Raw genomic sequence first — 18,099 nt, 5'->3', positions numbered from 1 at the left:
CTTTCAGTCTGCTAACAAAGGTTTTAAGTTGCCTTCTCTAAATTATGATGCTGTGGAATTTTCCAGATCTCCTCAGAATTTAATCTTCCCAAGACAGTTTCCTTCTTCCCTTCCCCAAATGCCATTTCTAGCAGCAAATGCTTGGACCCTTTTTGAAAATGAACTAAGAACCCTCCCATTGTCCCATCATCTGTCCCACTCCCCATGTCTGTGCAGAGCAGTAAGAGTGGCCACAGAAAGCTTATGAAAATCTATAAAACCATACACTACACTTGGTCAGTACTTGCCTCTAGTCCCACAGTATTCATTCTCCATTACAGTAGTTAAGAAAATCTGAGGAGGTCATGGATTGTATGATTTTTTTTTTTCTATTCAGATCATGTAATGACAGATCATGATTAAACATAGTTAGGATAAATCATGAGTTCTTCATAACCAATGTAGGTGACAATGCTTTATTTAAACATTACAACCAAATTCACTTTAAATGTCGGATACTGAAAAAAAAGTCACCGGCAACAGTGATGCAAACATTTCAGTTTTGATGCCACAGACAAGGCACCAAACAACTGGGCAGGCAACTACCATGAAGCAGCTTTCTGACCTTTCTTGGCCTCCGGTTCCTTCTGTTCCCTTTTCCTTTATTCCCACAAAGAAAATTCTCACTGGATAGTGCTTAACACATTTGTTAATATAGAGTGACTTTTTTGGAAGCCAAGGTAAGAGACAAGCTATCTGTATCTCTTTTAGCCTTCCCCAAAGAAATGGGCCAGCCTACATGGACCTGTATCCAGCCTCACCAAGAAATAAAACTTTTAACTAAACTGCCAAATGGCTCCCTCTATATCCGGCCACTCTCAGTTCTATCTAAAATCACCAAATGCAGTGAGGATGCCAGATTGTTCATTCCAGGCAGGTCACCCCAAGCCTCGGAATTCTGAGTCTACAGGAATTTGTTAATTTGGCTCAGAAATTGCTTCTCAGGAAGGATTCTAAAATCTAAAGCACATTTTTATCAAAACGTTTTCTCAACTCCAGCATGGCTAATGAAAGCCTCCTTGAATAGAACTGACTTCCTCTCACAGCAGCATTTGAGGACCGATGCTTGGCAAGATGCAGAACCCACAGCGCTTGTCTCCATAGGTTCATTCCAGTGATGTCATGAGTGAGCATCACCGCCAGGACTCTTCTCCCAGATGTTGGGCTGATTCCAGTCCCACAAGTATTGTAGGAATTGGAAAGAACCCTTGAGAGATAGTCAGAAGGCCTGGCTCTATGATTTAAAAAGTCATTTGACAATAGGCACATCACTTAGCCTTTGTCAGTTTCAGTTTTACCTTTTTGATAGGATCAGCACATCCACCCTGCCTTTATCATAGAGGTCACTGTGAGAGAATCAAATGAGATAATGCATGTGAAAATGTTTTGTAAACAGTAATACACCATAAAAATAATACAGACTTTATTCTTATCACCCTCTTAAAGCAGCTCACACTATCCTTGCTCCATCCTCACATTAAAAGTCCCTTACTCGGAGCTTCATTGAACAGTTTTCCAGGTGAAAAGGAGGAAGGATCCGGGCAGGAAAAATCTAGGCACTTTTTTTAAGTACCTGGCCCCCATTTTGGTGAATTTGGATCTCTACATTCTATAAATCAATTTCAAAACCCTGTAAGATTGTGGCAGCATTTAAATCTGATGTTGGAAGGATATGTAACATAGATTTTTATTATTTTTGCTCATTCAATTTGGGTCTTCAGGAGGAAGTAGGTGTTGACCAGTCAGGCTGTGATTTGAATGTTTCAAAAAATGATTTATTTTTGCCATTAGCCCAAAGGTCTTGTTTATTTCTATTCATGATCTAAATTTTGCTCAGAATGACATCAGGGTAATGAGAAAATTACCTGCAATTCTTGTCAGATCTGAAATCATCACAACAGGATCTCTGTTCCAGGACTAGAAGCCTTGGGAGCAGCCTCCTAGGGTGGGCTCCTAGCCATCCTTTCCCTCTGCCTTGCACAGTTCTCCTACCCCTGGACCCTGGTAAGCCAGTCACCACCATCCTAGTGAGACTGCTGGGGGCTTCGCCACTTTCAGGCCCAAGGGAGTATGAGTGACCTCACCAGGACATCTGAAGAAAAATATTCGAAGCCCAAGGAGCTCTCAGGACTAAGTGTTTGGGGCACATGATGAGGTATGATCTAGTGTAAGATTTTCCAAATACATGTGATCACAGGACTCTCCTGAAATACATGTTAAAAGTACAAATCCTAGCTCCAGACCCATCCTATCAATCTTCTGGGCAGGGCCCAACAGTACATTTTTAACAGCAATCAGGTAACTTATACGGCTAGACAATGTGGGAAAACGCTAATCCAAAAGAAAAGACTCAACTGGGTTTTTGACTTCACTAATGGCAGCAGTGGTTTATTTCTCCATCTATAAAGAAAAGAGGGGGTGGGTTACAATGCAATCAGTGATCTTAGCCTCTCTCAAAGGCTGCCTAAGGTCTGACTGGATTACCTGTATGAAGTCTTTCAGACTATTTAGAAGTGTTTACAGGTGTGGCTAGGTCTAGGTGTTCCTTAGGCTAGAGGGACAGCCATTTCCCATGCCCAGTTCGCACAGTCTGCCTGGTGTGGGAAGGGAGCTGGGAGAACCATCATCTCTGCAAGATGGTCCCTGTGTGAGTGAAGGTGGGCAGCAACACTCCATGGCCGCAGAGCTGAACCCCTGGAGGAGCAGATGGAGAGCACCCCATGAGCACCAGGTCCATGGCGAATGCTCCCAGCTTCATGAGTCTGCATGGCCTAGAGAAGTTCATCTACCTGCCACCTGCCTCCTTGCGCCCTCATCCAACACGTCCCTGACTCAGCTGTGACTCACAGGCAAACACACTCCTGCATCATCCTACTCAGCCCTCTGCCCCTCACCCCTCCCCATTCTAACTCACCTCTTTCAGCTCAGATTTTTTAATACTGGCTTTTCAGATCACTGAGCATGTCTTGAAACAGGATGGATGGACAAATACACACAACACTTAGATATCAAAATATACCCATTTAAATAAAAAAAACTTTAATTCTCTGGGTTTATTGTAATTTATCCATAGCAGTATTTCATATTATATGTATAAAATCTCCCAATTCTTTCTTGGGCATTTCTTGTTTCCTCTATTCAGTTGCAGGGTCCCCATGGACAGAGTGGGCTTTCCGGGTGGCTCAGTGGTAAAGAATCCAACTGCCAAAGCAGGAGACGCGGGAGATGAGGCTCAGTCCCTGGGTCAGGAAGATCCCCTGGAGGAGGAAATGGTGACCCACTTCAGTATTCTTTCCTGGGAAATCCCAAGGGCAGAGGAGCCTGGTGGGCTACTATCCATAAGGTTGCAAAGAGTTGGACCTGACTGAGTGACTGAGCATGCACGCATGCATGGACAGAGATCTTGTCTTACACAAGCCTAATCTTTCACCCCCAATAAAATAAAGGAAGGAAGCTAACATGTGTAAGCACTTTCTACACAGGACTAGTCAGGGGAAAAGAAACAGAAGGATGTGCTGAGAAAAGCCAGGGTGCTGAGGATGGCCAGCTTTGCCTTTACTCGTCCGGTCAGACTTATCTCCTGCCCACATACTCAGAAATGACGGTTTTCTCTCCTGACCAGAAACCTGGAGGTCTGAGTGATTTATGCACCCCTTCCGAGGACAACCTGGTCCCATGTACCCAGGTTATTTCAGTAGTCTGTTATCATCTTTGTATTTTTTATTGTCTGTCGGTAGTTTTGTTGCCTTCAGGTTTCCGATTTTAATAATTCTTTCCCATGGCTCCCTTCACCAAAATCATACATGCCCCTGGCTAATGAAAGCAGTATTTTTGGTCTCTGCAGCTGGTGGTATGGGGCTCTTTGGTGGTGAATAGCCTGACACAGTGCTCAGTATAAAGAAATAATAACTACTTCAGCTATCCAAGATTCTCCAAAATTGCCTAAGCAATTTAAAATCCAAAGCTGGTGACTAAGAATTGGTGTTTTAATCATCTTTTCCAGTGGAAATGGGGCCCAAACAGACAGATGAGACCTAGGCTTTCAGATGACAAGGATACTAGCAAGTCTAACAACTCAGCACCAGGGTTATGGCTTGTGTCTTCCAGCCCTTGGAAGTGCCAGCAGTGGACTGAATTGTCCTCCTGGTTCAACTCATACAGGCCAAGGCCATTATGAAGTGCTTTGGCAGGCCAGTTCTACACCCAGCAATGATATCATCTCATCCTTCTGACCCTCACCCAGCCACTGATTTCATTGCACATATAGAACTGGTTTGGAAATGCCATGAATTAAATGGACATCAGTGCAATGGTACTCTGAGAAAAGGGCCTAGCCCCAGTCAGGTGGTTCCAGAGAAGACCAAAGAGATGCCGAGGAAGAAACTGTCTTCATCAGTTGTCCATGGATCCACAGACAGAGGATGGAGCCTGCTGAAGTAGAGGGATACAGAGACCAAGCAACACTGTCTACCAGTGATTGGACCTAACCAAGTATCCCACTGTAAGAGTGTGGGGTGAAAAGCTTTGACAAAAGTCTGTCAAAGAAAGTAGAGACCAACACTCACCTAAGGTTAGACAGAGTCAGGGTTTGGGGGGTTAAATATTCAGACAATTAAAAAAAAAAAAAAAGCTTTTTCCTTGAAGAAAAATGAACATTTAAAGAGTGGACCAGCTTCTCATGCCTTGGGTAGAAATCAGCAATTTGGGCTGGGCTCAGCTAGGCAATTTTTCTTTTGGTTTTGGCTGGGATCACTCATGTTTGCAATCAGCTGAGAGTTAATAGGCTGCCAGTTAGAGTGATGGGGGTAACTGGGTCCTTTCATCATGCAGCAGGCCAGCCAGGCTAATTTACCTGGTTGTGATGCAAGGTTCCCAAAAGCAGCAAGAGAGGACAAATTTCCTCATGCACAAGAATCTGTCAAGTTTCTGCTTCTATCATATCTGTTATTAGGCCACTGGCTAAATCAAATCACATGGCCAATCCCAAATTCAAGGGGTTGAGAAATAGATGGCACCTCTGATGAGAAGGGAAGAGTTTGTAGCCTTTTTTTTTTTTAACCAATCTATACAAATTATGAAATCCAGAGAGATTTTTTGAGATTTAAGCAAAATCTATCCTTTAGGCAGGGGTGGGAGTAGAAAAGGGCTTCCCAGGTAGTGCTAGTGGTAAAGAACCCACCTGCCAATGCAGGAGATGTAAGAGAAGCAGGTTTGATCCCTGGGTTGGGAAGATCCCCTGGAGGAGGGCATGGCAACCCCCTCCAGTATTCTTACCTAGAGAATCCCATGGACAGAGGAGCCTGGTGGGCTACAGTCTATGGGGTCGCAAAGAGTCAGACATGACTGAAGTGACTTAGCATGCACACACGGAGTAGGAAGTGCTCCTTCCTGAGAAAGCAATATCCCTCGTCTCCCAAGAGCATCTAGAGTGGCAGCCTGGTGAGGCCCAGGGATGCCTGCTCCACGCTCAGGTGTCCTGGAATGATGAAACTGGGATGGGCAGGAACAACTCACGGTATAAAACACACACAAGAGCCGGCAGAGCCTGTGGAGGAAATGGCCCACATTCAACACATAGTGAGACCATACATTCTCTTCTGCTCAGATTCTTTCTCATTTTTTCTTTCTTTTGCATTGTTCTCTTCTCCTCGTTTCCCCTCTTCTCTTTCATATGAGTATTTTAAACACAAAAGGCACCTGATGACAACCTAATCAGCCCCCCGTGCAGAGGGACGCGGGGCTCTGTGTGTGGCACCGACCTGTGGACAGTCCCGGAAAGGGGAGGACGAGAAGAGCCCTTGATGTCCAAGACTCACGTCGCTATGACAAAAGGGAAAAAGCAGTTCGTGTTCTCAGAATGGAAAAAGAAATGCCACTTTGACAGCTCTTGTTTTGTTCCAGCCAAGAACTGTCATTGGGAACAGCAAATTGAAGTCATTTCTGTGATTGTCCAGCAGGTCATGGCCACTGAGTTCACCACAGGCCTGATTTCAGTGTAACTACAGTCATTGACGAGTGACTGGAAAGTGATGGGGCCAAATGGTGTATTTTGCCTGAAGCTATCTTCCGCTGTGGGTGAAGGCCTTCTAATAGTAGTAATCGGTTCTGTTTCTAAGCACAGCACAGGAGGTATGGAAAAGCAGACTGTAGCATAGGCATTATCTGGAGATTAGCAGTCCAGAGCTAACTCTCTTTCAGAAATGGAAAAGGAATCCTGGTTTGGCTAAGGGAGGAGACAGGGCAGGATGAACTCTGTGGGTGAGAAACTCCATGTGTGGGAATGTGTTCACCTGTAGTTTTCTTGATAAGCTTCTCAAACTAGTTAGATGGGCACTGAGGCTTGCAATCAGCCTCCCTTAAAGGCTGCCCCCATCCCTTGCCAAAGCAAAGATCAGCAAATCTTCCAAGGCAGTGGCCCAAGAAGGTCCCGGCCTGCTGGCTCTTGGATTTGTGTCTTGTTCCCGTGTTTTGTTGCCAATTCCTAGTCATTCAGAGAGTTGTCTTGAAAACAAACATCAGACCACAAGGGACATCCTGGTTGGAAAGTCACTCTGGGGAAAGAACAGAAAAAGCCTGATTAAAGATACACAACAAATGGCTCTCTGGGAAGAATCCACACCTGTTCAGAGCCTCACATTCTGACTTTTAGGACATTTCATTAAGCTTGTGACTGCTGCCCCTAAGCCTCAATTGGTGCTGAAGCCAACACTCATCTCATAGAACTTAGTTCCATGACCACAGAAAAACCTCTCACCCCTTTAGGGATAACTAAAATGTTTACAGTTCCACAACAGTTGGAGTAGATGGTGCACCATAAATCTGACATCACCTGAAAGTTCCTTCTCTACTCATAATACTTGGGTCATTGCAGGTTTTGTTTTGGAGGGGTTAATAATCATGCCAGAACATTTTATGTTCATGTTCTCTCCCCATATTATACACTAAAGCAAATGTGCTGCTTGGAACCATGAGAAAAACAAAACCACGAGAGAGGCAGGGTAACTGAGGAGGGGGCAGTAGCACCCAGGCTTGGAGAGGGCTTCTGGAGCACAGAGGCACCCTGGAAACCCACAGTGATCTGTGATTTGTCCCCCAACAATCTCTGAGGTTCAGAGCTCATATTACGGGGCTGCAGGATTCACTGGGCTGCTCTTGGCATTTAGAGGGAAAACAATAAAGTCTAAATAAGGCCACTTACACAAGAGACAAATGAGTTGGGCAGGGACGGAAAGATTTCCTTAACATATACAGGCATAGTACAGTTTACACTCAATAAAACGTCAAAGGGAAAAAAGAAGTGAGTTGTCCTTCATAAATACCAACGACTACTGACCTTCTCTGGAATGTGGACTCTTCCAGCATTTGATGCAAGTTACAAGCCCTCACCCTAAAGGGAGCAGGGGGTTCCAAATAGGAAAAGGAGTACGTCAAGGCTGTATATTGTCACCCTGCTTATTTAACTTCTATGTAGAGTACATTATGAGAAACGCTGGGCTGGAAGAAGCACAAGCTGGAATCAAGATTGCTGAGAGAAATATCAATAACCTCAGATATGCAGATGACACCACCTTTATGGAAGAAAGTGAAGAGGAACTAGAAGCCTCTTGATGAAAGTGAAAGTAGAGAGTGAAAAAGTTGGCTTAAAGCTCAACATTCAGAAAATGAAGATCATGCCATCTGGTCCCATCACTTCATAGGGAATAGATGGGGAAACAGTGGAAACAGTGTCAGACTTTATTTTGGGGGGCTCCAAAAATCACTGCGGGTGGTGACTGCAGCCATGAAATTAAAAGACGCTTACTCCTTGGAAGAAAAGTTATGACCAACCTAGATAGCATATTCAAAAACAGAGACATTACTTTGCCAACAAAGGTCCGTCTAGTCAAAGCTATGGTTTTTCCTGTGGTCATGTATGGATGTGAGAGTTGGACTGTGAAGAAAGCTGAGCACTGAAGAATTGATGCTTTTGAACTGTGGTGTTGGAGAAAACTCTTGAGAGTCCCTTGGACTGCAAGGAGATCCAACCAGTCCATTCTGAAGGAGATCAGCCCTGGGATTTCTTTGGAAGGAATGATGCTAAAGCTGAAACTCCAGAACTTTGGCCACCTCATGCGAAGAGTTGACTCATTGGAAAAGACTCTGATGCTGGGAGGGATTGGGGGCAGAAGGAGAAGGGGACGACCCAGGATGAGATGGCTGGATGGCATCACTGACTCGACGGATGTGAGTCTGAGTGAACTCCGGGAGTTGGTGATGGACAGGGAGGCCTGGCGTGCTGCGATTCATGGGGTCGTAAAGAGTCGGACACGACTGAGCGACTGAACTGAACTGAACAAACCCTCACCCTAAAGGGAGCAGGGGGTAGGGAGGAATGCACACATAAGCATGCACGGAGCGTAGATCGTCAGAATGCAGACCTCAGAAACCCACCTAAAGGCCTGTGGTGGGAATGAACCCCTAGAATCCCTGATGCTAGATGCTTCTTAAAGCTGGCCATTAATGCTAGTCTGCTACACCTGCATATCTGCTACTTCTGCTTTTTTTCAACGCTCCGGGCTCCAAGCCGTTACTTCACCTGGTCCTGCCTGGGTAGAAGGAGGTGGGGGACAAACCAGCCTAACTTCCGGATTCCCCAAGCAGGAGGGCCTGCTCCCTCCACCCGGGCCCCACCGGGCGTCTGCGCATCTAGGGCAGGGCCCTCCTGCTCTGTTCCCCTTCCTCCCCCGCCCCGCGGCCCCCGGTTGGCGATCGTGCCCACCGGCCCCCGGGGAGGCCGCCGGGGCCTCACCGTCTTCTTCGCGGGTGTCTCCTTCTTCCTCTTCTTCTCCGAGTTGCTGTGGTAGGGCAGGTCGCGGCCGCGGTAGGACGGGCCCCGGCTGAGCTCGAGCTCACTGTAGGGAGGCAACGTGTCGTCGGGCGTGTCCTCCTCCTCGTCGCCCGGAGGCGCGCCCGCCTCGTAGGTGGCCGGCGGCGACCAGGCGTAGTAGGAGGCGCTGCGAGGGCCGAGCTGTGAGCTCAGCTTCGACGGCGTCTCGAGGCTGCCGCCGCGGCTGGCGCCCTCTGGCCGCACCTGCCGCTCCAGCCCGGATCCGCGGAACGAGTGGTCGTACTTGGGCGCGGTGCCCGGCGTGCGGCTCACCAGGCGCGGCAAGTGCGCGTCGTCCGGCGGCCGCCGGCGCGGGGGGCTGTAGGACCAGCCGCGGTCCGCGTCGGTCAGCGGCTCGCGGCTGCGGCTCCGCGGCCCATAGTACTCCTCCAGCGAGCCGTCCTGGTAGAGGCCCCCGTGCGCCCGCGCCTCCGAGCGCTCGAAGCGGCTCCCGCCTCGGAGCTCCTGTTTGCTGCCGTCCGCCCTGCGGGACCGCGGGCCGTAGGAGTCGGCAAAGGCCGTGAGCTCATCCATGGAGACGGCCGGCACCCCAGCGGCGAAGTTCTTCCGGGACAGCATCTCCGATTTAGAGCGCTGCTGGCTGCGGGCAGAGGAGGCGCTGGTCAGTCCTCGAAAGGCCCAGGTACCCAAGGCCCCCAGATGCGCGAGGCAGGGAGCCTGAGCTGGGATCTAAGGACCCCATCCTGGCTGGGGCCTCGCTCAGGAGACTGCGCAGCCCGACAGGGCTCTGCTCCTGGCTGGACGCATCGCCCCAGGCACGTCTCGCGCCTCAGAATCACAGCCAAGTCAAGGCGTGCGTCCATCTGGTGAGTTAGCGTTAAGCATTAAGGGGTTGTGTGAATAAAACGACTTTGTGATCTACACGGTGCTGAAACACACGTGGGGCCTTCTTTTGGCCATTTTGATATGACCTCTGGTTGACAGCCTCCTGACACACTTCTCACACCCTCAAAGCCGGCATGGGGGATGTGGCCTGCTGTCCAAACAGCTGTGGCCCACGGAGCCCTGTAATATTTGGTGATAAACAGAGAGGCCTTTTCCTTCCTCAGAGCGAAGGGCAAGTTACCTGGTGGGGCAGCAGGTCAGAGGGACCCTGCAGTTGGTTCTTTGAGAGAAGAGCAATATCTACTGTCCTTCAGTATAAAGGATAGGTGAGTGGGGAAGGTGCTATCAGTGGGCATTGGCCATAGCAACTAAACACACATCTTGTCCGTTCACATTCACTGGCCACGTGACCCTGTGTATGTTCCTTAGAATTTTTTAAGTTTCAGTTTCCCCAACTAAAACTGGGAGGACATTAATAGTACCTGCCTTTTAGAATTATGAGAATCAAATCCAACAGTATAACATAATTGGCATTTGACCTTTCACAGAACAGATGATCAAAAATGAGAGAGATGATGGGTGGGGTCTTTTAGAGGTTACAAGATAAAATATATGAGAAGGGCAGAGAAATGTCAACAGGGTTCATTAAGGGGTCTAGAGAACCCCCTTCAAAGAGCCTTGACTGATTACTTCTGCACATGGTGCCCCAAGCGTTCCCTTGCTTAATACATGTGGGAAAGGGGTGTTCAATAGCCACAGAGAGATGAGGCAAGATAACCTAGAAGGGCAGACAGCCATTCTCGGATCACTGCAGCCTCAGACCCATCCTGCCTCCCAGCTTTTGCCTTCTCATGCCCAGCACCAGAGCTGCCTTGCCACAGTTATCCTCACCTGTGCCTGAAGCTCTCCCGATCCTCTTTGTTATACTCCATGGCCGATGGCCCCCGGCTGGCCCCACTGCTGCCTCCCATGACACCTGACCAGTAGTCAGGATTGCTCTCCAAGTCACCAGACACAGGGAACTGCTTGTTCCGCATCTGATGGTAAGATTGGCGGAAACTGCTGTCCTCCTCATGCAGAGAGCTGAGTTCCGAGATGGTATTGTTATCTGCAAGGACAAAAACTAGGCATGACAGAGCTTTCTACCTGTAGGACAGAACAGGAACTTGGTTAAAGGCTAAGACTGGAATCTTTGGGAAATTCCCACCCGAGGGTCTCAATCCTGCCCAGGATGGGTTGTAGACCTGAACTAATGGTTCTTAGCTCAGCAGGAACTGGCTTCAGTTGGAAGCCTAGTTGCCTACAGAGGGGAGGCTTCCCACATGTTCTTAAGATAGGAAAACAATTGTTATTGTTCCACCTAAGGCAGGCTTTCCAGAACTTAGGCTCTCTGCAGCTGGTCTCCTCCTAGTATATCATCATCCTCGCTCAAATGTTTTGCTTCTTCTTGTTTAAATCAGTGATGAGCCATGATGATCCCAGGCATGTGGCAAAGGGGGCAAAAAGACAGAAAAGCCACAGATCACAGTATCTTCCCTGCTGTTATCTGAGTCCCAAGATGGGAACTTCAGAGCCAGTCCCATGCCGTGCTTCACACGAACCCCATCCCAGCTGCTGCCATGCCCCTCTCCACAGAGCAAGGAGTCCATAGGACGAAGAGAGTGTGCACACCCTGCTTCTGGATGTTCATCCAGGAACCTGGAATATTTTCCCTGAACAGTACCAAGTCCATTTCTGTGGCTTGAGTAGACCTCTTCACTCCCCAGACTGTTCCAGGTGTATGTGGCTATGGATGGCCAGGATAGCTGTTTGGAAGTGTAGGAATAAAAGGGGAAGGTTAGGCTGCACTTATGGTCTATGGACCTCCACTTATGCTCTGGTCCCAGCCTAAAAATGTAAAAAGGGAGGGGATGGTCACAGCTTTCTCATTTTTTAGGGTGGCCTAAGTAGCTTTTCCCAAAAGCACTTGTGAATAAGGACCAGAATCACAATCTGGAAAGAAAGAAAAAAAAAAAGAAACTATTTATTTATAAAACTATGAAATGGATTGAATTTCACATTACTTCAAAAATAAATCTAGCAACTCTATTTGTAATGTAACTGAATCCATCGAAAATCCATTGTTTTCTAAAAGTCCTTTGAACTTCAAACTATTATCAAAATCAACAATTATAAGATGTAGGGCCTGGCTGCCGAATGAGAGGTAAACTAAGATCAGATGTGGGAAGCACAAGTATGTGTCTCAGGTTCCCGTCTACCTTCTCTCCTCCCTATCCCCAACAGTCCTCAGAGGAGAAGAGGAATTTTGCTGGTTCCCACCCCGGAACGGAAGGGAGGGTCTCCCTGCACAGCATAAACACAACCTCCTTGTCCTGTTTCACCAGGACACAGGGCTGACCAGGAATGCCATTCAGTTTGGTCATGTGATCAGCTTGTTTTTAATTATAATCTAAGGCTTTTCTTCCTCGTAAGGAGAATGGTCTAGTGCCTGCCTATTTTAAAGGGAAATAACTCAGATCCTATTGGTTAATAAAATCTAGATTCTTCCTTTTCTCACGATGCCAGTGAATTCCAGTCTTCTGGGAACCATACAGAAGAGAACTTTAAAATGCACCAAGTGTGTTTATTGAAAAATTACATTATTGGCTCAGAACTTGCCTTAAACTTCAGGGAATAATGGACATTTTTCATCTCTTCAGATAGGGAGAGATGTTTCTCCATTCATATGATGGATAGTCCAGGCTGTATGTTGTTCTCAAACTTCTGCCACAGTGAACATGAACATCAACATCCCCCACTTCAGAGACACCTAACAGTGGAACTCTAGGGCAAGAGAGGCAAACGTTTCCTGTAAAGGGCCAGATAGTAAACCCTGTAGGCTTTGCAAGTCTTACTGTCACAACTATTCAACTTTGCTATTGCAATATGAAAGGAATCATGGATAAGACAAGTAGATCGGCATGGCTGTGTTCCAGGAAAATTTACTTCAAAAGTAGGAGGTGGAACATACGTGCCCTGGGAGCTGTGGTTTGCCGATTCCAGACTAAAATATCCCCAGAGCAACCCCCTACTTACAGGGAGCAGGTGAATGAGGATCACACATTCTGGGAAATTCATAGGCCTGACCCTGAAACTCCCATTTCTCACAGAATCTAGTACTCCTTTGGCTCATTTTATGATGAGATCTTCAAGACTATCCCATGGCCATGATCCATCCCAGGGTTTACTTTGCTCTTCAGGGATAGATCCTCTCAGAGTAAAGAGAACTTAGATTTCTGCTTCATCTCTGTGCAGTTATTGCAATGGGAACCTGCAGGTTCCAGGAGCTCTGGGTTCCAATTCTGGCACTGGCAGTGAGTGCTGGCCCTGGTGACTTTGCCCTCGCCTCCCTTTCCTCCTCCATAAAATGAGGGAGGTAGACTCAACAATCTCAGTCTCTTCCAGCTCCAACATCCTAAAGTCCTAAGAGATAGAAGGCTGTGATCTTTGTATATAAACTGCTACTGCAGCCATGGCACCATCCACAGTTGTCTCCAAAGTTTCTAGTTAGGCAGAAAAGCACAGGACAGCAATCTGCAGACCTGGGTTGCAGTCCTGAAACTGTCACTTCAACCTTCTGGGCTTCTGTTTCTTCATCTGTTGACCCAGGCCATCCCTTGGACTCTTAAGATTCCTTGGTCATTACCTTCTGGCCAGCCAGGCCTTTGGAGACCACTTTAATCCAGGCAGACGGGAGACATCACCTAAACTGGGATCTACCCTTTATTTTTAACCTCTGTTTCTTCTCTGAGCTGTGAATTCACAGATTTCCCCCACAGTCTCTTTATCCTTGACCTCTGACTATCTCTATGTCTGTCCCCTTACAGGGATCCATGACAACACCGTTACAACTAGCTTGTCACGCGCAGTGATATCTGCATTCCTGACATTCCAATCTGGAGATGGTCTTTTTATAGCCGGTGTGGTGGGAGGAGGCAGCAATGGATGCGACTCAGACAGGATGAAATTAGAATTGCAAACTGGGAGGAATATGTTGTCCTTAATCTGAATAAAGTTCCTCTAGTCTGGGACTGTTTTCCCAACAATGCCATTGAGTCTGGAGTTGGTTCCAAGGCAAGGAGGGTTCAAAGAGAGAAATGTAGTGACCGCACTCCCACACCTGCCAGGACCTCTGATTAATTAGCCCATCCATGTCAGACCTGCCCTGTGTGGCTTTTCAATATAGACAGTAATTTGGAGTCCAAATCAAGAATCAGCTATGTCAGCGGCAAAGTCTCCAAGGTCTGTGGATGAGTTAAGGGTTGAGGCCCTGCTGCCTACAGACTCAATAATTAAAACATTCTTTTGACTTTTTGCTTGCCCTTCAGTCTCTGCCACTGGGTATCTGAAAGGAATGTAGGCATCTTTTTTATGAGGTTCATTTGGCAGACTTGTTCTTTTACTTTCATTGATATGGCAAGTTGGCAGCTGGACTGTCATCTGAGGCTAGGGCCTTTCATGTTGGAAAAAACTGATACTGAAGCTTCCACATTGTAAGCCATTATTTTGAATGTATTTTAAAGGGAGTAGTAGAGAAAGGCTGTTTTAATAAAATGGTGCCAACCCCACTGCACAGCCCATCAATACTGACTGCCCCATGAGAGAGGAAACAGAAGCAAAGATGGTACACGATTACTCTACTCTCTTTTTTTTAAATCCTATTATACTTTATCACAGGATATTGGATATAGTTCCCTGTTATCACCCTATTCTTCATACCAGAACCCCTTTTTTCTTTCCTCCATGTACTCAAAGCTACTTTCTTGAGGGTGGTATCACCAGCACCCCTACTAATTCTGACCCTGAAAGCTAAGGGCTCCCCATGTATGGTCACCCCCAAATCCCTTTTAGCGTGATGCACAGATCACATAAAACTAACAGATGCTCACATCTGCTTCTCATCCTTCTTGCTGGATCAAACTGAGCCAGCTCCTTCTCAACATAGTATAAGACCTTCATGGAGTCTCTCTCTTTATCAGCTTGGATCCGGTAACCTTTGCGAACTGTTGAGAAACAAACAAGATAGTAAGCTGAAAAAAACTCAGGAAAAGGTGACTTCCATGTAACTTACCAGTAGAAAACATGGGTCCCAGATAGAACAACTCTTTTTGAAATCACCCAGAAATAGTAACCTATATTTCTATATATGGAACCATACCCTTTATCAGATGGTTCCATTAGAATGGAGGACTGGCACATCAACAAAAAAATTCTGTTCCAGTAACCTCTCCTTCCTACTTCTGACCTCTTATAGCTGCACTTAAAGATCATCTTCTCAAAGTTTGGGGGAGTATACTCACACTAAAAAAGACCACTTTCTAGACTAGGGATACAGATCACTCTACAGTCTGAGAATCATACCTTCTCTTGGCGGAATCACATGTACCTTTGAAACAGATACCCAAACGTCAGAGACCTTGACACAGGTGGCCTAAAAGCCTGTAGTTGCCTGGGAGATTGTACAAAAATTCCATAACTAGGCAATGCCTAAGAGCTAATATTAGATTGCAGGCTTTACACACAGTAGAACAAAATAAAATGCAAAATAGATGGATTACTAATTATGGTTCCATTATTACTTCTTCAGCATTTTCCCCTTAGGAAAGGGAATACCATACTTTAGACATGATTAAATCAACCTGCTGCAGTGTGGTTACAGGCAGGTGCTATTTTCATGGCTTAATAAAAACAAAACTAAACTAAAGCATGAGAGATAATACCATCCTCTACATTCTCATCACTCATGTTGTCAGAGACAACGGCTGCTGAAGCCCGGTATCACTTAAGCATCAATCTAATCCATTACCAGCCCCAAGGGTGATCAGACACAGGCAGATGTAATATTCACAGGTAAGACAAAGAGAAAACAAGAAGAGAAAGGGCTGGGATGGGGACAGAACAGCAGGGGTGACAGACAACGCTTGCGGGCACTGGGACGTCCTAGGCACTGCATTCCATGCTTTCTGTGGACTCTGAGTTCTCGCAACCGCATAAGGAGTCAGCTGTTAGCAGCCGCACTTCACAGATGAGGAAATTTTGGTTCAGAGAAGTTTTATAAGTTGCTCAGCAATAAGTGGCAGTGCTGGGACTGGAATGTAGTCTGAAGGAAGCCCAACCATACTGGGCCTCTTGTCTGCCTGGAGTCTGGGGCCAGAAGCAGCAGAGAGAGACGAAAGGAAGACAAAAAGGAAGAACCCAGAGGTGGACCTTGGGCATCCGAGGCACTATCCTGCCATGCAGCCGGTCAGGACCGTCCAATGCGGATGGAAGCAGGTGACCCACCCCCAACGTTCTCTACTGCCAGAGCAGGGAAAATACCATAAGGAAGCCACACAGCTGCATGGGTCTCTGGAGAAAGTTCTGCGTTCTGCTCTCTGATTATGTTCCCCTGCTGTGGACATAGCCCCCTACACAAGCATGTATGTGGAAGATTAAAATATCATCTTTCACCAGCTCTAATCACAGCCCTGGTGTTGAAGACTGGGAAGACGCCCACATGCCCATTTGCAGGTGCACTGGTTTCTATATAAGCACAGGATGGGCAGTGCACATTCAGCTTCAATTGTGGAATTACTTTAAAAATCAATGAATCTCAGCACATGATTTTTAGTGACACCTTCTCCCAGAGGTTAGGTCCTTAATCCTTATGCAGAAGCAGTTATTAGCAGAAATGGTTTTATTTATCAGCCTCCGCACCCTTCCATCTCTGCAGAGGCGTTTACAGAGTACCACAGACAGTTCAATTAAAATGCAATTATCCCACGGAAGTGCTGTGTCTGTTCTGAGGCATTTGTGTCTGATGGATAAAACATAGGGCTGGGAAGTGGGGAACTGGGCACCCTGTAGGCCACAAGGGCCTCAAATAAGTGGTGACCTATCCAGGATTCAGTTTTCATGTCTACAAAATACAAATAATAATTTTCACCTTTTAAATAATCTTATAAGGCAGAGAAGACAAATACATAAACCAAAAAAGGAAAAAAAGAAGACAACAAAGACCAACTCAGTGGAGCACTTTGAGTTCTTTGTAATTATTCGGGGCGGCGCAAACAACATCTCATCCAAAAGACTTTCTTTTTCTCTAGCTAGAAAAGTTTTCTCTTTTCTCTCTCTATCCAACCCCCAACTTACAAATCATTTACTTTGAACTTTCCTCATATGTCCCTTAATATATTCCTATTTGTTTCAAATGACATGTATAAATGTCTAATCTTCCGAAAGATTCTTGAGGGAAAAGAATGCTTATCATTCTAGCTCAGTGTAACGCCCAGGATGGTGCTCTACCCAGAGTATATTCCTAAACAAACATAGTGTTTGTTTGAGCTGAAATGGTGCCAGCCTGGGGATGGGTGTGAGGTTCATGCTTTCTTAAGAAAGATTATTTACAGTAGAATTTCTCTGTCTAGATTGTAAACTTCCTGAGATCAAGGACCAGTTCTCTCTGTGAATCTATGATTCCTGAGCACCTGCCATAGAGACTGGCACATTGCAGACACTCCAGACATGTGAGTTTGTATGAATGAATGAATGAAAAGAAAGTCAGGAATAGAAACTGTATTTCAGGGAATAGCATGAGGGAGCAGCAAGGTTTAGACAAGTTTTGTTACTTTTATTGGTGATTCTATTTTTAGTCCGCTTCCCTGGTGGCTCAGAGGTAAAGAATCCACCTGCCAGTGTAGGAGATGCAAATTTGATCCCTGGTCAGGGAAGATCCCCTGGAGAAGGAAATGGCAACCCACTCCAGGATTCTTGCTTGGAGAACCCCATGGACGAATGAGCCTGGCGGGCTACAGTCCATAGGATTGCAAAAGAGTCAGACACAACTTAGGGACTGTAAACAACAATATTTTCAGTTAAGAAAAGGAGCATGTTTACAGGCCTTAAAGACACAGCTGCAGGTAGAGTAGACCCCTTCTTTATCTAGGTGTTCTTAACATGTGAAGCGCTGTTATGGCAGACATTCAGTAATACTTAGATAAAGGGGGAACAGTATTGCTATATGGAGCAATGTACCAGCTGTCCCCTGGTAGTAAGAGAAGGCCGCCACCCCAAGTAACAGTTGGAAATCTCCCTAAACTGCAACTTGGATTGGAGCTTAGATTGCTTTCTGTGTTGTTACAACAATTTACGCCAATTATGACACAGATTGACCATGTATGCATAGGTTATAGTGCCTCTGAAAAGTTATAGTAACTATTTACAGTCTCAGGTGAAGATGTCAGCTTCGCCGTTCAGTACTGGCATTATAACAAGACATTACTATGCTATATATCGGGTTGGCCAAAAAGTTTGTTTGGGTTTTCCTATAA

The 18,099-nt window shown here is 46.3% G+C and overlaps 1 protein-coding gene across 1 annotated transcript in view; it reads right to left on the bottom strand.

Annotated features, from left to right (window-relative positions):
• Positions 1-441: 441 nt before the first annotated feature.
• The window catches only part of ILDR2 (immunoglobulin like domain containing receptor 2), a 76,037-nt gene continuing 58,379 nt past the window's right edge, over positions 442-18,099 (bottom strand). The window contains exons 7-10 of the mRNA XM_040229961.1: positions 14,680-14,793; positions 10,643-10,859; positions 8,828-9,506; positions 442-6,590 (exon numbers count right to left, since the gene is read on the bottom strand). Of these exons, the coding sequence (XP_040085895.1) occupies positions 6,555-6,590; positions 8,828-9,506; positions 10,643-10,859; positions 14,680-14,793 (1,046 nt within the window). The 3' untranslated portion in view covers positions 442-6,554. The remainder of the gene's footprint in view (positions 6,591-8,827; positions 9,507-10,642; positions 10,860-14,679; positions 14,794-18,099) is intronic.

This window comes from Oryx dammah, unplaced genomic scaffold (assembly GCF_014754425.2).
Source record: "Oryx dammah isolate SB20612 unplaced genomic scaffold, SCBI_Odam_1.1 HiC_scaffold_28, whole genome shotgun sequence".
Lineage (NCBI taxonomy): Eukaryota > Metazoa > Chordata > Mammalia > Artiodactyla > Bovidae > Oryx > Oryx dammah.
This window is presented reverse-complemented; position numbering and strand designations above follow the sequence as displayed.